General features: G+C 39.6%; 1 protein-coding gene across 1 annotated transcript in view; it reads right to left on the reverse strand.

The window, feature by feature from the left end:
• Positions 1 to 21,687: 21,687 nt before the first annotated feature.
• The window catches only part of LOC118565046 (hexokinase-2-like), a gene marked incomplete at its 5' end in the record, with an annotated part of 31,760 nt that continues 30,111 nt past the window's right edge, over positions 21,688 to 23,336 (reverse strand). Inside the window, 1 exon segment of the mRNA XM_036144625.1 lies at positions 21,688 to 22,474. Within this exon segment, the coding sequence (XP_036000518.1) occupies positions 22,330 to 22,474 (145 nt within the window).

A 23,336-nucleotide genomic window follows, 5' to 3' on the forward strand; every position in this document is an offset into this window, starting at 1 on the left:
TGTGGGAAACCCCAGCAACATTTGGGTAAATCCAATATGTGTCTAATAGTGCAGCCAAAATGAAAATAGGCATTAAAATAGGACATTACCCTCTCCAACTAAACGTGAAGTGGTCCTAAATGAGGGGCTATGAGTGCAGTAAGAGTGTAAAGGCCTGCTTCAGTAAATGTGATAGATGGACAACACATTTGGGCATCATGCTATTATAAATTTCCATCCGATGAAGTGATGTTAACACTGACCTCTTCCCACCTGGAGGTAAAGCTGTTATCCGCATGTGCGCCCAGGCCTTTCTTGCAGTACCCAACATGAACTATGCACCTCAAAGGGGTCTCCCCAAATGATTGAACAGGGTTGAACCCACTGGCAGTATTCACTTCGCTGAACAATCTACGGCCTGCGTGATGTTAAAAGTTAGTCGTGACGTGTGTTGCTGTGGCTTGGTGTCGGTCGGCCATAAACGTTTCTTTATTATAAATGCTTTGACTTTCTGGTTGTGCCTTGTTGTGTTCCCCAGATAAACAAGGGTGAAGTGCAATGGAGAAAAAAAAAAGAAATAAAACAAACCTGAAGCATGTTGACATTACTTGTACTGCAAACCCTAAGTAGGTGTGATTGCTGTAAAACTGGTATGATTCTATTTCTGTGTTTGTATTAAAGATAATTGTAAGAGCAAATATGGTGGAAAAGCACAATGTTTGAAGGTTATTATTTTCAGGAAACAGACTAAGCACAATTTAGACATAATTATGCCTATAAAGTTGTAAAGCAGAAGTGATTTGACAATTAGCTCTGGAAGTTTAGTGTAAAACTTTACAGGTTTCTACTTTAGGCTTTGATCCAATAAAGGACTGCAAATCAGGAACAAACCAGATTTTTAACATCCATCAAAACTACAAACCCATCAAAAAGGAAAATCTGTTGCAAAAACTGTGCTGCCATGCAGATAGCATCTCTCTGATCAAGTTAGCTGTGCATCTAAAAAAAACTGCTCATATTTATATTTAAATTAGATTAAGAGGGGAAAAAAGTGAGACTGCAAAAGACCAGTGCTATTTGTGACATACAGTGTGAAATATTAGCCTTGGGCTACTTGGTGGTGTTAGCTAGAGTGTAGGAGAGGAAACAAGAAATAAAACAACACCCTGGAATCCTGCCTTGACACAATCTGAAAGGAATGTTTTTAAAAATGTGCCATTCATCCTTTCTTCTAGTGAAGAGTCCTGGGCAATGTTGCAAAGGATTTCTTCAAAGCAGGACTTCTGTAAATTAGACCTGTAGTCATTGCTAAGCACAGCTCTGACTCAGCAGACGGTGAAATGAGGGTGAAATGAAAGAACGTATCGCTGTGGATCCACGGTAAAGAAGACGAAACACAATACGCTACGATGGCAGTCACAAAAGCACAGATATGTCATTTTACTTCCGTTCATTTTGGCAAGATGTGTAAAATGAATGGAGCACGTACAGAATTTGTATATATGTATGTAATAATTGTGCATTTTGTCATTTCTGATGCCAAGGCTTTTTAAATCGAGCAAAGGAATGACTTATTTCACCTTGCTTTAAAATGATTTGGTGTGGATTGAAACTTGTAAACCTGGACCTAGAACCTGCTGTGAACAAATATTTTCCTCCCTCTCTCTGTCACTCGTGTGCCTGCCTGTTGTAGCTGAACATCTGTTTAGGTTTGGAAGTGAAGCCAATAACTGCGCCAAACTGAAACAAGCAAACCGTTGAAGGTGGCGGGTGAGTTTGCACTGGTCTATAATTACTGCTATTTGTTTTGTTAATGAGGGTCTGAGCTGAAGGCAGCAAAAGATGTGGAAAAAATGGAAGCGGATAAATGGTGCGGCCCAATGGTAGCGAATCAGGCCCGTTCAGTTAGACAGCACGACACGTGGTGGAGATTTGTGGCTCCAAGCTTTTCAGTGGAATTTTGCTACTTTTAAATCCTTTGTAGGAATATCTAATTTCTTCACAAAGCTGACACAAAAAAAACACTCGGAAGGCAAATATTTTGCACTTAATTGCTTCTATAAACTTGCATTAACAGTCCTGTCTATTTGCTTTATATCTGGACTTTGTCCCAGGAACGCAGCTGTCTCAGTCTCTTCTTATTTCATGTGATTAAAGGTGTGTTGTTTAAGATGCTGATTACAATGGCAAAAGGACACAAATATGAATACATGTTACATTTGCCACCGAGAGCTTGTTACCTAAAAGAAATGTAACTGGGGCAAAACAAATTTATACGTGTTATTTTTTAAGAAATGTAATAAAGCGGGAAGGAATTCAGCACTACTGAGAAGTCTATATGTGAAGCATTTTGCATCCAAAATAGGCATCGTGTTTGGTACACTCACGGTAAAAGTTAAAGACACACTGTCTGAGCTGGAGCAGAGAAAAATCTGTACACTGAAGGGTTTAAAGCCATGGAACGTACACAACATATTTTTTACTCCACGGCCTGGTACCAGTCATTTGGGACGCCTCCTTTACATTCCTACATGGAATTAAGACACAATCAGATAGACTATTACTAAGAGTGTTTTCTATGGTGAAACGTACAAACAACAACATATATATATATATATATACATATATGTCTGGACACGTGAATGTTAAAGTTTGAAAAAAAGTTGTTGTTGTTTTTTTTATCTGGGCTAGCTGTATTGCTGCATGGTTCTGACACAGAGCTGACGCCTTACTGACAGTACTGAGTAGATGCCGACAGGCAGACTCCATCTTCAACATCATCATATTCATGTCACGTTACAATCGGAAACGTTGGCAAAAGTGCCTGGGGTTTAATATGATAGACAAAAAGCAAGTAGTTCATACAGGGTTTAAAAAATATGGAAAGTGTGGCAGGGATTTGGTTTCAGCAGCTGTAGTGTTTATTTGGGTTATGTTCCTGTGCAGCGTCTAACAGTAGCTTACTGTAGTTCAGCTTTTATTCAACAGTGACATACTTCTTGTTGATCATCAAGGCCAGATTTGTAAAGTGGATAAATGTACACCCCCCCCCCCCCCCCCCCTTGTATCTCTGCTGTGCCTCCAGAGTCACTATTAACCCCCTTTCCTGCTTCTCTGATAAATGCTCTCCTTGTCTGGCCTTCCAGTTTAGGTGGACGGCCATGTCTTGGTAGGTTTGCAGCAGTGCCATGCTTTTGCTATTTTTAGATGATGGACTGAACAGAGCTTTGTAATATATTCACAGCTTTGGATGTTTTAGAACCCAAATCTGCTTTAAACTTCTCCAGAACTTTCTACCTGACCCATCTGCTGTTTTTTTCTCCGGCCCTCATGATACTCTTTGTTCTCTATGGTTCTCCAACAAACCTCTGAGGGCTGCATGGAACACATGCATTTATACAGTTTTTAAACTATACTCAGGTGAACTGTAAGCGACTCCTGAAGGTAACTTTTTGCATTAGCTTTTATTTAGGGATGGAAGAGTAAATGGTAACAACTAGAAAACAATGCCACACCTTTCAGATTTCTTGTAAAAAATCTTTAGCAATCGTGGATCGTTTTCCTACTTCACAATAATGCAACAGGCCTACTTTTTATCGTGTAAAATCTCATAGAAACACATTGTGGTTTGTGGTTGTAACGTAACAAAATTTGGGAATACATTTTCAAGGTCCATTAAAACCTTTTCAGTGGAGCTTTGGGTTAAATTGGTAATTTTGTGGATTTCCAGTATTGCAGTTTTATTGTTGAACCTTAACTAATGGGAATTATTTACAGATCGTTTCTGCGTCGACATGTGCAGACTTGTCCTTGCTCTCCATCAGAGTACAGAACAGACCCATCTCATCATCAGTTTTACTGTCATTAAAATCAGCTCAATGTCAAAACATATTTATTATAAAACGTCTGTCTGTATTTGAAATGAACAAATGTTTACTCCAGTGTCATAGACAGAGAATGTCTAAGCTACAGTGGGCTTTGGTTTTATTATCACTGTTGACTTTTTGTGAATGTATTACTGATGTCAAAGAAGTCCTGTTTCCTTTTACTCTGGTGAGTCGGTGTTACCTGATGACCGCTCAGGAAAAGCACAACCTGTTGAAGTCTGTGTCTGTGGCTTTGAAATGCAAACTTTGAGTGTGTACTGTGGTTCTCGGAGCTTTCCTGTGTTGTGATACCTGTGTTGAATAGTGATCACTTCTGTTTGTATTTGTCTCAAACGATTCAACCTATGTGGTTTTGTTAGTGTTACTTGTAATTGCTGATTTTTCTGATGCCATCAACCTCCTCTTGTTCAACTTTTGGATAATTTTTTGCTTTGATGAAAAATGCATTGGAGAATGTTTCTTGACAAGCTGCAACTTCAAATAAACCAGCGATATCTACTTTGACTGTCTGTTATTTAAAGGGAAGCCTCCCTTACACACACACCACATCTGATGCTGGATAGAGGAAAATGCATTCTGAAATAAGTTGAAAAAAAAAACAAATTTCTTGCCAGCAACACATTGGAACGGGAGCATGTCCTCCGCTTGATTGCATCATCTCTTGTGTGTAATTATGCGGCTGAGGGTTTTAATCTGGACTGCACACAGGTAAGTTTAGCTCCAGCAGGGTTCTCCTGTGGAAGCATGCTGCTGTAATAGGAGCAGAAAGCAAATTTGTTTTGATTGGCATAATTAAACAAGGTCTTGTCTGAGGCAGCATACAGCATGTCACTTCAAACCCTGTGTATATCTTTCAGCATTAATGACGCCTTCACAGATGGTCAAGTTAGTCATGCTGAGTGCACTCCTGCACCTGCATGGCATCTCTGCTGGAACGCACGTAGATAACAAGCCAGGTGGTCTGGACACAGAATCCATGAATTATAAATGTTCAAGTTTTTCCACTTTCTATCAGGGCTGCTTCACCCTCACAACTTTGAAAGACAGAAAACTGTACAACTGTAGAAAAGGCACCACAGGTAGTGAAACCTCCAATCTGTTCCAAAGATATTTTTGAAACACAACCACATATGGCATAGAGGTTATATCGACCAACCAGTATCAAAAACTCCACTTAAAAGTCTACCATGTTAGCCACCAGCATCAAATCCTTTGGGTTGGACGTATCCAGGATGGATTTCCCGCAGTGAAAATGTGGGTTAGATGAAACAACCCAGTACTCTCAAACATTTGCTTAAGTGCTCCAGATAAAAAGCTGCAAAGCACCCTGCTAACCAAAAGTCAGGTTCTCTGTGATGTTACGAGGTTGACCTTGAAACACACCTTCCCAACTGAATAACGCTCACAGGCCAAAAGAATTGGCTGAGTAAGAAGAGGATAGAGGTACTGGACTGGCCTGTCTGTTGTCGTGGCAAGGGACAAGGCAATTAAAACCAGATATTTACAATGTCATACAACAGTATCCACCCCCTTTGGAATTTTTCATGTTCCGTTGCCTCACGACCTGGAATTGAAATTGAATTTTTACAGTGTGCACCACTTCATTTAGAGCACATGCCTACAAATTTGAAGATGTTTAATTTTGTATTATTATTATGAAGCAAACAACAAATAGGACAAACTAATGGAAGCCTGAATAACTGTTTAGTACTTTGTAGAGCCACCAATTCCAGCTGCAAGTTGCTTTGGATCAGTCTCTATGAGCTCACCACATCTGGCCTCTGGGGTTTTTGCCCATTCCGCGAGGCTAAACTTCTTCATCTCCTTCATGATAGATGGTTTTCTCCTGTGAACAGTAAACTTAGAGTCTAACCACAGACTCAATTGTATTGAGGACTGGACTTTAACTAGGCCATTCAAACACATCTAAATATTTCACTTTTACCCACTCTATTGCTGCTTTAACAGTGTGCTTTGAGTCATTGTCCAACTGGACGGTAAACCTCTGTCTCAAATAACTTCCTCCATACATTTGGGGAGTCACAGGTGTGTCTTTTGGCAAACTCAAAACACGCCCCCCTATTTTTAGCAATAAGTAATACATTTGTGTGTTTCTGGCCATTCTTTGCCAAAGCCAAGCTTATGGAGTGTACAGGTTATTGTGGTCCTATGGACAAATCCTCCAGTCTCTGCTGTGGAGCTCTGCAGCTCCTTCAGGGTTACCTTTGGTCTCTATGCTTCCTCTCTGATTAAGGCCCTCCTGGCCCAGTCTGAGAGTTCTGGTGGATGGTCCTCTCTTGGCATGTTTGTTGTGGTATCGTCCGTTCCATTTGTAGATGATGAATCTGATGGTGTTCTGGGGGAAAATCGGGATATTTTTTACAACCCTAACTCGCCTCCCCCTGACTTGTACTTTGTACCTGACTTGTTCAGAGAGCTCCTAGGTCTTCATGGTGTGAGAATGCTGCAGCTCGTGTTCTCACTAAAACCAGAAAAATAGAGCACATCACCCCAGTTCTAAAGTCCTTACTCTGGCTCCCGGTAGCTCAGACGATAGACATTAAAATACTTCTGTTAGTCTATAAATCACTGAACGGCTTAGCACCCAAATACATTAAAGACCAGTTGTTGCTGTATCAACCCTCCAGACCACTCAGATCTTCTGGATCTGGTCTACTCTTTATGCCTATTTTGTGGATAAAAATAGCCCCACCACTGGGCGCGATTAACAAATCTAAAGAGACATGGCGACATCCAGTGACAGTATCGCAGAACTATCATAATGCTGGTTTGCTTAATTTATAAATCAATGGAAAATAATGCCGGACCGAGCATGACCCTCTGCAATGCCTCGCAGTAATGCGGCAGCTCGGCATGATAACCTTTATTAATTGAATACACCGATCTACAGCAACTTTAAGAGCCTCATATCAGAACATTTACTCATGTCAATCAACTCTGTGGTTACATCTGAACCTCGGCAGGTTTAGCGTCTACTTAAATGAACACCAACAGTCTGTATTCCCAGCGTCTTTTCCCTCTCGGAATCATATTTTTTGCGCTTTTTTTCTTTGGATCTTGGACCTTTCTGCATTGTTTCGTTGGAAGATGCTAATAGCCGTTAGCCGATGTTTTTATGTTTTCATTATATAAAGCACGTTGAACCGCATTGCTGCTGAAATGTGCTATACAAATAAACTTGACTTGATACTTCATGCTTGGTGAAGTATCAAGTCAGAAAAAGTTTGTTTATACTGACAGCTCATGGGACACATAGTGAAATGATGTCCATCTATGTGCAATCTAACAATGGGACTTTTGAAGGTAATTGGTTGCACCCGAACTGTTCCGGGGCTTCCTTCTTATCAAAGGGGGTGGATACATATTCATAAGGCAGTTTCACTTCTTTCCACATTTCACTTTACAAACTAGACTATTTTGTGTTCATCTGTGAGATAAAATAAGAATGCCATTTAAAAAAAATATTAATACAGGTTGGAATGTAACAAACAGGTAACTGTAAAACACTGTATAAAAAAAGAAACGTTTTCTCTCTGCCAAACTTTAAATTGAACCAAATCTTTCCCGTTTTTAGGTCAGTAAGATTAGGAAAATTGTTTCAATTTCTTAAATCCTAGAATAAAGACAACCAGACATGCTCTAAGATCATTGTGCCTTAAAACAATTTTGCAAAGCTAAAATAATGATTTCCGGGGTTTGTAGTCTAACAGATAAATAAATCACAAAATTCAACTTAAATTGAGGGACACCTGTGAATGAATCAAACACTCTGCTTCCTTGAATGATGTTGAGGAAAATTTAAACGACATCAGCCAAGATATGACGAAGAAAATTGTGGAGCTTCACCAGTCTGGATACACCTTCCAGATGTCTGAAAGTCTCACGTTCATCTTCACATGCATATGGAGACCATGGGGTTGACCAGTCATGTAGTTCAGGAAGTAGTTGGGTTCTGTGTCCCAGAAACATCGTTTGGTGCAAAATGTGTGGACCTGCCTCAGAACAAAAGCCTATGACTTTGTGAAGAAGTTGCCTAAAGCTGGTAAGAGTGTGTTATTATTTAAGGTGAAACAAGTCTAACACCAGAGATAGGAACACAATAAACAAGAAGCTATTATGTTAAAATGAGTGTCTAAAGTCTGGCCAGGGGGACATTTTGCAGCCCTCAAATGCAATTCAAGGATTGTTCAAGTATATTAAACTTGGCTAAATATGGCAAGCATTCTAGAACAAAGAGGGACCAAATCCTGATTTTGTTGCTGAGATTATTTTTTTTCTAGCCCAAGAAAACAAAAATCAGTTGACCCACCTAAAAATTGAGAACTAGTGTGCCTAAACTAACCTAAATCAGAAAATGTTTACTCTCATTTAATGGCAATGAAAAAAAGTTCTGTACCTTTTCTCATGGTGCATGCAAACATCTGGTTCCAGCTGTGTGACATAAAAAAACAACTTATACTGATGCTTACCCTGAATGTTCTTGCAAGAAACAAAGCATGATAAAATCTCTAATCATTGATGTCCATAAGTCCCATTACGTGGTAAACTCGCTCCTGTTTGAACTATTTTTTGTGGCAGTCAAAAACAGGAATTGGGTTTTATCAATATGCAGATCTGACCTGGGCACATGGGAATGTCATAGGTTGGCTGTAATAAAATGAAAGTCAAAACCAAGACTTTCAGCTTAATCGTCAGGATTTTTTTGATCTGCCGATGTGTTTTACTTTGCAGCCCTTCATGAGTGGTGAGCCTGTCTCCATTTGTAATTCTGAAATGATTCAGCCTGTGGCCTGTTAAACTGCATAACACAGATATGAGAAATCAGTTGGACTTTTGATGGAGCATATATTCTAAATTAGCATTTTGTTAAACTTCTTGACTTTTGCCATACAGGTATCTGCATTCATACAGTGGCACCAGTTTACACTAATCAAATTATCACACAGTTCCCAGACTTTCTTGGAAACCGCTGATTAGTAGCTTCGGGTGAAAATGGGAAAAAAAAAAACATCCTCACATTTTCTCTTTAAGGCCTCAATCCTTTTACACTTTACTGTGCAAACATTTGAGCATACTGAGAGGAAGCTCATTGAAGTCAAATAGATCGAGGAAGTGGGCATCATTATGGATTTATGAAACAATTAATCAGGCAGATGCTTTTAAAACTGAACTGGGTCTCTTCTCTCAGAGCTAAGACAGGGTCAGCGGGGCATAAACATTCACTTTCAGCTAAAAACATTTTAAAAGGAATTATGCATTTAACATACGATTACTTTTTATTGTTGGGCATGCTAACCACAACTGCTGACCCTAAACTGTGCCGTCCTCTCAGCAAGCTGTTGGGCCTACCCTGCTGCGTTTGCTCGTGGATGCAGATAAGCTGCTGCCGCTGTTGGACAGATGGTCTGTCAGTCAAGAAGCAATCACTTCGTGTTTCCATATCTGTGCTCAAAGCCTTTTCCTGTTTCTGTATTTATAAACCGGCACAAACAGTTCATCAGTGTGTCAGATTAGACGGCATTCTCCACACTTAGTTCTGGGTAACATGCTCCTTTAGCATGTTTTCCTTGTCTTCTCAGTTTTCCTGTAATGCAGCACGGTTCAGAAACAACGTGAGCATGTTCCCCGGATCACCAACTGCTTGGCTTCATTAAAGCTCCATCCAGAGAACTCCTTTAACATTTTTGAACAAGTTCAAGCCGGCTTTCTCATTAGCCTGCCAGAAATCATTAGCTCTGGTTGTGAGGATACACTTCACTCAGAAATGGCAGATGTATGGGGAGCTGGAGATGCATATTTAAGGCATGCTGACTCTGCCAGCTCATTGCTCGAGGCAGTGCAGTGAAAGGCATGAGCCTGAACAGGACCACTTAGAAAGCTCCACTACAGTCCCTTTTAAAAGCTCCTCGAGCTCCACGTGTATTCTTGTTCTCATGGAAATGAGTTGGTCTCTTGTAGCTCTGTCTCAAAGCATCTGACAAGGTGAGCAGATCCTTGGCTGATCAAAGATAAAGGAAAATCGTGACTTGTGAAAGTAAGAAATAAACAATGATACACTGAGTTGTCTATGAAGAAAATCAGGTACAGGTAGACAAATTTATTTCAAGCCGAATATGAATGTCATCTCTACATTTTTATCAATGGGAAGCATCTGAGGCGTCAACAGCCAGTTGGGATATTCATAATATGTCCTCTCTGCTGCCATCTGACTGCAGAATCATCCAGTCAGCAGAGAATGCTCCTTCTAAGCTACCAGGAAAATCATTTCTGAGGACTGAAACCAATTAAATTGTCACTTTTATTTCAATCCAAAAATACTTTATTAATCCAAAAGGGAAATTAAATGCTGCTGTAACGCATGGGGGTTTCTTCCACAAGTTGTTGTGGATTGCTGCAGGCAGGAAGGCTCTCCTGTAGCGGTCCGTCTTACAGCAGATCTGGAGAAGTCTCCAGGTCCAATCAGCTGGCTTCACACAGCTGGATTTCAAAGCTGCACAGAGCTTTCTTCTTCAAAGCAATGAGGTGGGTGTAAGGAGAATGTACCAGCATGTTTCTCAAAACCCAGTTGGAATGTGCTCTCAGAAAGCAATGCCAGTGACGTCACAGAGAAAGAAGAGCATGGTTTAAAGTCTGCGCCTCGCGGGTTCCGGCAAGATGGCGGAGTGAATAGCCGCAACGTAAAGTGCTCTCGGCATCAAACCGATTTTATTGCACACATAGGCCACCAGTTTCTGCAAATGCAGCTGAAATAATTCACTAGAAAAGATTAACACAAACTCTCAGCGAAAGACTAAACTAACACGCCTCTAATGCCTAGAAAGTCCGGACAGAAGCGACTCCATGCCCAACGAGGAGGGTGCTAGCTACTTAGCTAGCAACCACGATTATACCAATGACGGAATGGATTGCAACCAACAAACAAGCCTTGTAGAAGAATTCCCTCCCTTACCCATAACGCCAAGTAAGCCTCCGCTCCATAAGAAACCAACTTTTACTAGAGAAGTCGGGCTCGGCTCAGACGACGCAGTGCGCTCCTTGGCGGATCTTATTAACAGCAGGAGCGACACCCTCGAAAAAATGGTGGAATCTTTTCACGGAGACAATAAAGTCTTAAATGCAAAGGTGGTTTACATTTAGAAGAGGGTGCAAAGGAACGAGGAGTCTGCTTTGAAAACCATGAATCGGGTCAGTGAGCTGGAATGATACAGCCGCCGGTGGAACCTGCGGCTCCAAGGGCTGACAGAGGACAGGGAGGAGGATGTGTGGGCTCGAGTAATCAGCGCTTGTCAGGCGATTCTACCGGAGGAAAAGGAAAGTCTCCCTGCTGCTATAGATGTCGCACGCCGGGTGGGAAAACCTCAACAAGATCAGTCGAAACCTAGAGGCGTTATCTTGAGATTTATCTCTCAAAGATACAGGGATGCTGTTTGGAAAGCAGCAAAAAAACAACTCTTTTCTCCAAAACAACAGTCTTCACTTCTCAGAGGACTTAACCCAAGAGGACAGAGAGAACAGACAAAAACTGTGGCCGCACATAAAGAAAGCTCGGGAGGAAGGAAAAACGGCGTATTACAGGGGTGGAAAAGGATTTGTGAACGGGTCGGAAATTCATCTGTGATCTGTCTAGCTTAGATCCAAGGGTTTTCTTTTTTATCTCAGGCTGGAATTTTGTGTTGGTTGGATGGCAGACATAGTTCCTGATGGGTAAAAAGGTATAATGTTTATATGTCTTTTACTTTTACGGTTATATGTTTGAATATTATTATTCTTTTTGTGAGTGATGTCAAGTTTACATCATGGTGCTGAGTTATAATACTAAATAGAGAGCCGATCTCGACAGCCTACAGCTACTTTCAACACTAGTAGCATTTAAGCAAGGTTTTCCAAGGTTAAGTTCGTTATCTTTAATAGTTCTTATCTCTGTTCCTATTAATGTTGTCAATTGTCTCACTAAATGCCAGGGGTCTTCGTAATAGTGTTGAGAAAAGCTTTATTTTTGTTCGCAAAACAATTCAAATCAGACTTTACCTACTTTCAAGAATCTCTCTCTAATGAGGACGATTCTAACTTTTGGAGGTCTTAATGGGGAATTACTATATGGCTGTCCCACGGAACAGTGGGGTCAGCTGGGGTAGCCTCTATAATAACAGGTTTAATGGAAATGTCTTGATCACACAGTGTGACCCAGATGGTCATTTTATTTGCCAAGCTATTGGACAAAATGACTCAATCTACTTAGTTTAAAATATTTATGGGTACAATACAAAGAAAGAAAATGTTAACCTTTTGTTGTCAATTGAAAACATTTTCACAGGTTGGTTGATTAGATTCCCAAATGCATTTATATTGTTAGGAGGTGATTTTAACATTACTCTAGATGGGTCTATTGATAAAAGTCCTCCTTCTCAGCATAATAACTCAGACTCATACTTGGCTGATTTCATAAGAAGATTTAAACTGAGATATATGGAGAGAGAAAAATCCTAACAGTAGATTGTACACCTGGAGCAATAAATCAGGCTCTAGGCAATCACGACTGGACTATTGACTCATATCTGACAGTTTAAATAAGGATTATGTTGATTATGATTATGTCTGCCCTACTCCCATAACTGATCATAAAGCCATATGCATATCTATTAACACCTCAGCTGGTTATACTACTGCCACACGCTCAAGCTATTGGTAGCTCAATTGTTCTGCACTGCAAAAGGAAGTAGTCCAATATAAGATTAGGGACATGATTTCACTTTATTGGTCTAAAGCAAAAAAGAAAACTGTTTTGGGATCAACTGGGATCTGCTCAAATATGAGATAGGAAAATATTTAAGAAAGTTTGGTGCTGAAACAGTCAGGAACGCAGAGGAATTAAAGATTATCTCTAATATAACAAAATTATCCTGCACAGAATTTGACTCCCTGACAAAGGAGGAAAAAGAAGAGTTATCTTACTCACAAATCAAACTTGATGAAATGTATCAGCAAAAAGTAACGGGTGCCTTTATCAGGTCTCGCTCTAAGTGGTTAGAAGAAGGTGAACAAAACTCTTGTTATTTCTTTAGTCTAGAGAAATCTCGTTCCACCAACAACAGTATTAGTAAGTTAAATATTAATGGAGTTATCACTGAAGATTATCGCAAAATTTCAGGGTTTTGTTCAAAATTTTATAAAGACTTGTATAGCTCTCAATTTAGCGCAACTCCGTCTGATAATTTTTTAAACTCCCTGTCAGTGAAGATGATAAGTGAAACGGATACATAGCACTGTGACATGCCTATATCACACTAAGAAGAAGTAAAGCAAGCTGTAAACCAACTAAAAAATAACAAATCGCTGGGGTGTGATGGGCTATCCTCAGAATTTATAAATATTTTATTGCTGAACTGTCCCCTTTTTTATTGAAGGTCTTCATAGAATCCATTGAAAACAAATGCCTTCTCACCTCTCTGACCCAGGGAATAACAGTTCTAATTCCTAAACCAAACAAGGATTATTTCTAGATTATTGGTGCCCTATTTGTTTACTCAACATTGACTATAAAATTTTAGCTCTCTTATTGGCTAGAAGATTACGTTCTGTCTTGGACTCCATCATAGATGAAACGCAATCAGACTTCATGAACAAAAGGCATATAGGAAATAACATTAGGCTCATTTTAGATATTTTGGATTACCCAGAATGGGGTACCGCGCACGTGACGTCACCGTCTCAAGAGCAACGCCCCTTTTGCCGCTTAGGTAGGGCATACAGGAGAGAACGCATACAGGAGAGAACGCACGGATAACGGATATGACCGACTTTACAGCCGTTAAACTTTCCCAAGACGACGTCCCAGGCACACGGTTTACTGGTCGCACTGTCGAAGAACACACCAACCTTCAGCTCAAACGATGGCTTGAGTGTCGAGGGCTTAAAAAGACTGGAAAACTGGAGTTGATGAACGGTAAGCTTTGTTTTTTTTTCCTGCGCGGCGATCATGGCAGCGTCGGCCGTTTTTTTTTTTTTGTTGTTGTTTGCAATCACCGTCCAGGAATGGGTATATGTTTAATGTTTGTCTCATTTGAAATGTTTTTGAGTAAGCTATCCTGGTAGCAGGCCATCATGTTAGCGCCTGCTACCATGATAGCCTATATGCTGTCATGGTAGCAGGCGCTACTTTATTAACATGTCGGCCACCAAAATACTCTTACCTTGACTTGATGTCGCTGGAATTGGGTCAGGATGTTCTTCGGTTGGGCCCTTTCCTCCGACAAAATGCTTGCTACATATGTACTTGAATTTGGTAACTTTTTCCGGGTTGAACTGTTGTGTAGGCCGACCGCCCCGGTGTACCAAGCGCACAGATTTCTCCTTGGCAGTCTTGAAGAAAACATCCTTCATATGCGGCCGATCAGCGTAACTCGAGTCGCTGTTGCACGTTCCATAGCAACAATGTTTAAAAACCATGGTCTTAGATTTGGAAAAAGCAGTCGTTTTACTGAGTAAAAGCAAGGGTAACGCACGTCTCTTTTACAGCAAAACAGCGACGGGTTTCCAGAGTTTGCCCCACTGCGTACCACGTGATGTGACGTCATTGTGACGTTGTGTTTCTAAAAATAGCTCGCGCGCGGTACCCCATTGGTTGAGGATGGTGGGCTCATGCTGTTTGTAGATTGTTACAAAGCATTTGACACCGTTGAACATCCATTCATTTTACAGTCCCTTAAAAAATTCGGATTTGGTGAGTTTTTTTCCCTCAGCGATCATAAGTCTATATAACAATAGTAATAGCTTAATCAGATTATCAGGTGGTATGTCCTCCAGGTTCAACGTATCTAGAGACATCCTACAAGGGTGCCCGGCTTCGCCTTACCTCTTTCTGTTGGTAGCCCAGCTTTTGTCTGATCATATTAAATCAAGTGAGATAAAAGGCAATAAACGGTATCACAATTACTAAGGACCAAAAAAAAAGAAAAAAACAACTTCATTGAATTTCGATCCCATTATTCAAAGAACCAGAAAAAAGCTAAGCCAGTGGCTGTTATGGGATCTCTCCCTCAGAGGCAGAACCCTATTGTCTAAGTCAGAAGGTTCATTATGGTTCACATATCCAGCTCTTTCTCTCCATGTGGACAAAAAACATATTACTGAGATTGACAAGCTCCTTCTTAATTTCTTATGGAAAAATAGAACTCATCATGTGAAGACGTTTTTCCTAACAAATCCACATGAAAAGGGTGGATTAAACTTTATCGATTTCTGTACTCTTAATAATACTTTCAAATTAAATTGGTTGAAACACTTTTTTAAAAACCCTAATTCTGTTTGGAATGTCATACCATGTCATTTGCTGTCAAAACTGGGTGGTTTGAGCTTTTTCTTAACCTGTAATTATAATATCGATAAAGTCCCGATAAAAATTTTTTATCAGCCTTTCACCGCCAGGCCTTCCTTTCATGGTCTCTTGTTTTCAAACACAACTTTTCACCCAACAAATATTTCATATGGAACAACAAAGACATATTGTTTAAACACAAATCTTTTTTTATTGATTACTGGTTTAATAATAACATTATTTTTGTGACCAATTATTTAACAAGGAGGGCTTTCTTTATTCATATAAAGAGTTTCTAGAAGAATACAAAATCCCTGTGTCTCCTGTAGATTATGCCAAAGTCTTTGGAGCAATTTCTTCTGATGTTTGCATGTTATATAGAGCTCAACCAAGATTGGACACACAACAACTAACCTTATCATTACTGACTGATACTTCAGTTGGTAAGATTTGTTTATCTTGTGACAATGGTAAGAACAATAAAATAATTAGATCCCTGTTCAAAGCAGATTTTATTACATTATTACATTATTTACTGGAATAAATTTGTGCAAAACATTGACTGGAGGAAGGTCTGGCTCTTACCCAACGATATTAACAAAATGAAAGAAATATAATTTAAAATAATTCATAAGTTTTACCCGTCTAATGATCATATTGTCAAAAAAATTTAAAAAAGACATTGATGTAATGTGCACTTTCTGTTGTATTAGTGTTGAAACAGTAACCCATTTGTTTTGGCATTGCCCTTTTGTCCAAAATCTCTGGCCTGACATTTATCATTTTATTGCAGAAAAAAATGAGAAAGAGTTCAAGTTATTTTGGAAGGATGTTCTTTTTGGCTTTTATGACATCAACAGAACTAAGACTAGGCCAAATGAAACTTTCATTATTAATCTGATTATTCTCTTGGGAACATTTTACGTTCATAAATGTAAGTTTGCGCTTTCCAAAACATCTTTTATTGCTTTTAACAATGAGGTCAAGCAATATGTCAACACGATTAAGTATTCTCTTAATCAAAAGGCAATTCAAACTGTGAATGTGTGTAAACAATTGAATATTTTTTTTGTAAATTTGTACTTCTCCTGGCAAAATGTGATTATGTAAATCTTCATTTATGTTTCATGTTAAAACACCCGCAATGTTGGAAACTGCACAATGTATTATTTTTACAAAGGAGAGGCATGTTCATATAAACTGTGCAATTGTTGAATAAAAAAAAAGTCTTTGCCTTGCTAAGACTGCTGGAGTGTGAACAGCATAGAAAGACAAGTGCAAAGCCTGCTGGGACTCTGAGTCAAAAATGTTTCCTTGATCCTAGATCCAACATCAGTGTCAGAGTCCCTGACAAAACTTGACTCATGATACCTTCTGTTGGTCTTCTGCCTGTGGTTCTGTCCACTTAGGGCTCGCCCAAAGCACAAGCAAGCTAAGAGGCTGCTTGGGGCACCAAAGAGCAACTGAAAAAAGTTTTGTTTTTTGATGTGTAATGATTTCGATATGATTATAGTAACAAAAGCACAATTTACTAAATAATAATACATCCTTGATTATGTAGAAATTATTACTTATGAATTCCAAAAAATATATATATATATTTATAATGGGTCTTAGCGGCCCCCATGGTAGGTCACACTGCTCCGGTTATATAAGCTTCAAGCTGTGCAGCGCGCACCAAACCTCCAAAGCACGTGAAGCAATGTTGCAAAAAGACATATCCTTCAGGGGCAGAGAAAAGAAAGAGGAAGAAGGGAAAAAGTCAAGATAAAAGTTAATTTAAATGTTTTGGGTATGTGATGTTCATCAAAAAGATTCATGTGCCTGCTAATAGAACATTAGCTTTTTAGTGACCTTTAATGATCCAGTTAAATAGACAAATATTTATGCTAACATGCTTATATTTATAGCTAACAATAATTACAACATCACCATGTTTGACATTTACATTTATAAATACATATTGGTGCCAGAAATAGAGGGCCTGAAATCTAATTTCATTCAGGGCCGGTGTCCGCCCCAGTGTCTACCCCTGTGAGCCGTGCTGGTTGCATGGAGAATTTTTAACAATCAGAATTTGCAGGGAGAAGCACGTTTTTTGTTGGATTTTACATAGCAATTGAAGTGTTGCTCTGTTGTTCCGGCTTTGTAAATTATGCATTTTGGCAGAAAATGTTATTAACCCAGAGAGCCTGAGGCTTAGACAATAATGTTGCACGGATCTTCAGGCAAGTAGGCCAATAGGGGTTTACCACACATCGTTAAATAAAATGTCATCTCCTTTCAGTTCAGTGCTCATGAGTGCCATTGAAATACCTTTAAACATTTCAGTGTACCAATCTGTAACTGTAGGTGGCTTGTCTCTGATCCAGGATTTTTTTTTCAACAATTTATAGCTTGGGTAAATCTTTCTTGCTCGCAGATCCAATCTAAATTGGATCTTTTGCATAACCGTGAAGAAGTAAGGCCATTCGACACGGTCGAAAGCCTGCATCAAGAGAAATAACAAGACCCTTTGTTATTTGTGTGTTGAATGACATTCAATAATGTCCTCATGTTCCACATGAAATAAGCAGGTATAGGTTAAGCTTACTGATAACTATAACTATATCTGTCCAGTCAGATCTAAGGTATACGACCTAAACTATTCACTCATCCATCCAAATTATTGAATTCAACTGATCCAATCCTTTCCGCAGCAACAGGTGCCTAAAATCCAGCTCCTCTGCATGCAGACTGCTTCAAGGAACATCACTAAATATTCCACAGTCAACTGTTAGTGGGGTTATAAAAAAGTGAAAGTAATCGAGAGCGACAGCAGCAAGGCGTGTGTCAAATGTTAATCTTTAAGAACAGTGAACAGCTCCAATTAACACACTCCTAAACCTTGTAGAAAGCCTTCCTTGTAAAGTTAAAGCTGTTACAGCTGCAAAAGGTTGACCAAAGTTGTCTGAAACGGTGTGAAATCATACAAGCAAATACTTCAGGAAAGTCTGGTGCATCTGTCAAAATAAATTACTGACAAGGTGACCAGTCAGAAAATTATAGGTGCGAGTAACCAAGATATCCTTTGCTGAAGGAGCATATCGAGGTGAAACAGCAGAAAACTCCAGTAGGGACAAAATACCTATCACCACTGATAAGTGCTACATGATCACGATACTAACATAGACCATATCCTATAATGTATATGACACCATTATTTGATGTGACAGTATGTCATTTTACTGCATTTGCAAGGGATTGATTTTATCGAAGCATCAACAACTGAGATTCTGGATCTGCTACTGCCTATTCTGAAAGGAGCTGGATGCAGATATCCTCATCAGGGTATTTTGTCCCCTATAGTGATCCCTAATAACATCACAATAAATTGGTAACAAATGGACGACTTCAGAAAAACGTACCTCAATAATCATGTTCTGAAATCACCTCTCTAAAAATATCAAAAGCCACATTATTTATTTTTGGTTAGTGTAAACAGAAAGCAATGCTGCACACAGGTATCCTCCTTTAGGCCGTGACAATCAACAAATGTTACATCAATCTATTGATGGGATGTGGATATTTTGTTCCTACCAATAGAATCCTCAGAACCTGTATGATTATGTTAGCATAGTAAGTCACTGGCTTAAGGTGAACATGACGGTGCCCTTCTGGCACAAAAACACCATGTTGGTGGTTCCTGACTTCTAATGCTAAACCACAACTTAGAAAAGTAGCTAATGGCTGACGCATTTCCATTGGTCATGGTCATTGTTTTTTATTAATAAGGAGGTGACTCTTGCAGTTTACTGCTGTAAAAATGAACCGAGTCAAACGTGTTCTTCCCCTGCAGTTAAAAGCATATTGGGCTGCTCCTCGTTTCTCCTCCCAGCAGCGGGGAGAAATAACTGGTGAATGGTCTTGGTTTCAAGCAGATGAATGGTGAATTGCTCAGAACTGAGAATGTAAATGGGGATTACCTGTAATCTATTTTAGTAAAGCGAGTAGAAAACATGACAGGTTAGACAGAAAATGGAATATGTAAAAAATGAATATTTTAAAATGAAATTACTGAGATAAAAAAAAAAACACCTTTTCAATCCAGCTGCCGCTTGTCAGGCGCAATATCAGTCTGCCTTTTAAGGCAGAAAACTACCAGGGCCACCATTGTAACTGAGCATGATCAAACACTGGCCATATGACAGATGGATAAAAGTGTAACTTTTGAAGCTAATTAGCATCACCCCCCATTGGACTGTTTGAATTCTACTTCTAAGTCAGACATTCAGGGACATTCAAATGGTGCAAAAATGAAAATGTTTCAACAAACACTTAGCACACCCCTATCTCCAGTTTCCTTCAATACTCCGGTTTTCCTTAAACATCATCAGCCTTGTGAATATTTCATCTTGAAGAGTAGGTCTAATGAGCCTCGGCATTTTTGTCATCCATCCATGGCTGCAGTGGGCTTAAAGTATGGTCACAGCTCCGCACTGAAAGCACAAACCGCTAATTAAAAGTGACGCTTTTAATGGGATTTTTACAGAATGCCAAAATTGTCCTCACTTCACGTTTAGTTTTGGGCTTGCAGACACTGACGTGTCGGAGTAACTCAGCGACTAGGAGTGCATTCATGAGAGGCATCTTAGTCATTTAATCGTCGGTCGCAGTCCTTGTGCGGCAAATGCCATTCAGAGGACCAAAGGCTCATTACAGAGGTCGGTGCAGCGACAATGAGTCAGAGAAAGCCAAGTACATTAACACTAATTAGACTACACGTTATGCAAATGCACAGTTGATAGTTATGGGGAAGTACTAACTCTCTTAAGCACAGCATATGAAGTGCGGCCATATTTCTCTTCAATGCATGATGCATCTCTCTGTGGAGCATGCAGCACTTAGAGCTGCATGGCTTTTAGTGCAATTTTTGCTTTTCTGCTGCTTACAAAGGTCTATTATATATTGTTATATTCAGAAGACATTAAAGAGATATCCCTCTCCCCCCTCCCCCCACGTTTAATTTAATTCTGTAACGGCCACTGTGGTTTTAACAAAACATCTCAAGGACGAAAACAAGGTAAGCTCTGAATCATTAATTAGTGAAGGCTTTGAATATTTTCCAGACATCATGAAACTTTGATCGCCGGCTTAAACATGATCACAAGTCCACTTCTGTGTGTTTGGCTCAATCCTCCACTGAACATGAGATCCAGTTTGATCAATATTTCATACAGGGCTCACCACAAATCTGTCAAAACGCAAGCATATGGTCTTTTTCTCAAGAACAGAGGGAAATACGAGTCAGAACCTTCAATAGACCTTTAAAGTATAATGCGGCAAATGCATTTGGGACTTAAAGCAGATGAATAAATGGGAACATTGGATTGGGCTTGAAGTAAAAGTTTTCCTTTCCGTTTACAGCCTTTGTTATGCATTGTAACATCTCTTGCCCTCAGCAGCCTTTGACGGACATTTCTAGTAGTTTCCTGTGAGCTGCTGATCAGCGCAGCCCATCTGTGAACCCGGGCCAACAGCTGATGTTTGTTGGCTTGCAGATACCCAAATCTAAAAATAACAAAAGGCCAGACAGTGACCTGCTAGTCTCTATGACGACAGATAAACAAGAAAAAAAAAAAAAAAAACATAGCCGGACAAGATTTATTATGTTGGCCTTGGTTGGATGAAATAATGAAAATGAAGCATTTACAGTGGTTCAATAACGGTTTATGTTTTCAGGGGATTTCTTTCCCTTGTAAGTTAATCAATGTGTTCAAAAGCATGAAAATACATTTTTTTTTGTGCAGAATATGAAACTGACGGGTCCAGCCAGGGTGCAGATTGTTCTCTTTCTCATCTTCAGCTTCTCCACCTCCCAGCAACAGGTCTGCCCTCGTTGGGATCACCTCGGGTTTCTTCCCTTTCGGGAAAGCAAATCAAGACCCCTGCGATTTATTCCTTGCTTTATCTGGAACTGTTGATATTTTCCTTTTTAGGACAGACCATAAGCTTGGAGCAATCAGTACAGCACAGTTGGAATTATTTTTACTTCCAGTTATTTGCTGCCTCCTAAAAGATTCACAGTTTTCTCAAGTTTTAAAAACAGTTTTGGTTTTTTGAGCATGTTAACAAGCTCTCAACCTGTGGCTAGGACTGTCACGATAATCAATAAATCAATTAGTCACAATCAATTTAATCTCGTGATTAATTAATATAAGGTTGATAATTTGTGTATGCATGCTTACTTTTTCCCCCCCATGGGTTTCTTTTTTGTAGATAACAAAAGGTTTCAGTACAGCGCATCGGTGTCTACACCCCCCCCCCCTTCTCGTTACCTCAGTGTAAGAGGAGTTAAATCATGCGTCAGGTAGGCACATGCTCAAAGTTTAGCATGAGGGCCTCGTGAGAGAGAGCCACAGAAACACTAGTTTGAAGAAAAATGTAATTGGTGTCGTTATGTGTCAAGCGGATATACTTGGATTATTATGTCATTTATCATATTAGCTGAAAAATGTCTCCAAATGACAATATTGTGGTTTATCGCGATAATTTTTCAGAAGATTTATGGGCCAGCAAAATCTGTTATCGTGACAGGCCTACCTGTGGCCAACGGTACAATTTTAAAACACAACACCCCCAAAATGGCTTAAAAAAAACATTTTTGTGCGTACCTTCTAACATTCAATGTGAAATTCTTTTAAAACTTAAAGTTATCAAAGAGATACTAAAATAGCTGCTTCATGTCCTGATCTGCTCATCTTTGGTCTATTAAAGGGTTTTTCTGAACTCATCATACTGTAAATTTGCTAAAAGTCGAATTATTCAAAGTTGACTCACAAAACAACTACAATGTGGGTATAAAAATAAAAGACAATTGGGGAGTGTTAAAAAAAACAAAGGTCCAATGCTCGTAACAGTAAAGTCTGACTCAAGGTGTAGATTCATTACCACACACAGCAGAGCTGTGAGTTCTGAGCTTAATTTACACCCAACTTCCGGCACAGCATCGCGTCATACCATAAAACTCAGACACCTACATGGGATAAACATGCAGAAAACTCTAAACTACAGAATATTGATGGACTGCACAGTATGTGTCGACCCAAAGGAAGAAACCCCTTGCAGCTCCGCTCTCGTCCAGTGGATTCATAGCAGCTTCTCGCTCTTGAATCTACAGGCCACAGCTGTGATGAGCGCTGCTCCTTTCCCGCTGCCATCCTCCGACTTGAGGAAAGTCACCTCACACTGTGGGGCCAAATCCTGCAGGGTTTCCTGCATGATGCTGGAGAAACTTCAGAGCAAAAGGAGCAGAGAATAGAGAAAAACTTAGCGACTTTACAGAAGAGGAGGGAAACCTCAGCCCAGGAGGGTCAGCGTTCTGCAAGTTTTAGATGTGGAATATTCTCCTCTGCTGGACACAGAGTTCTGCAGGAGCCACGAAAAAGATGTGGTCATTTCAGTTGGGTGTGTTTAAACATCGAAAAACTTGCAGGACAGCAACCCTAGAGGACTGGAGTCCTCATCACAGCATACTCAAAAATAACCAACAGTGAACCAATAAACCAAGCTCATTAATTGATACCAGATACCAGTTTCACAATAATACTGTGTTGGAACAGAAACTGTGCATTTCATTGTTCCCATTATCACAAAAGACAGTTTGTGCTTCGAAGCAGATGCCGACTTCGGCATTGCTAACCCGCTTAAAAATCATTTGGACCTAGTCTGCTTCTGTTTTTATTGAATCGTCTTATTACGGAAAAGGGCAATATAAATAAACTTGCCTTGCTCTAAATGCTACCAGTTAAAAAAGTAAAAGCTTCCTTCCTGCTTAGAGGTGACACATGATTCCTTCAGAGGCCAATCAAAAGCTGAATAATAGCTTACAGTAGCTTCATGAGACGAAGTAACATGCTGACAGCAACCGGACAGTAAAACTTCAGTTTGATAAGGAATACTGTTCTAATATCACCAGATGTCGTTACAACCCTGAAAACAACGGCTTCTGCTTTTGGTTAATGTACAGTAAGACTGTAGCAACTGGGAAGCTTTAAAGTAAAACAATAACAATGAAGGATTGATCCATAAATCAACCAAATACTACCTTGTTTAATATGTGAGGCTAAAATGATCAACTTTTCCGATTAAACTGT

Source organism: Fundulus heteroclitus, chromosome 12 (genome assembly GCF_011125445.2).
Source record: "Fundulus heteroclitus isolate FHET01 chromosome 12, MU-UCD_Fhet_4.1, whole genome shotgun sequence".
Lineage (NCBI taxonomy): Eukaryota > Metazoa > Chordata > Actinopteri > Cyprinodontiformes > Fundulidae > Fundulus > Fundulus heteroclitus.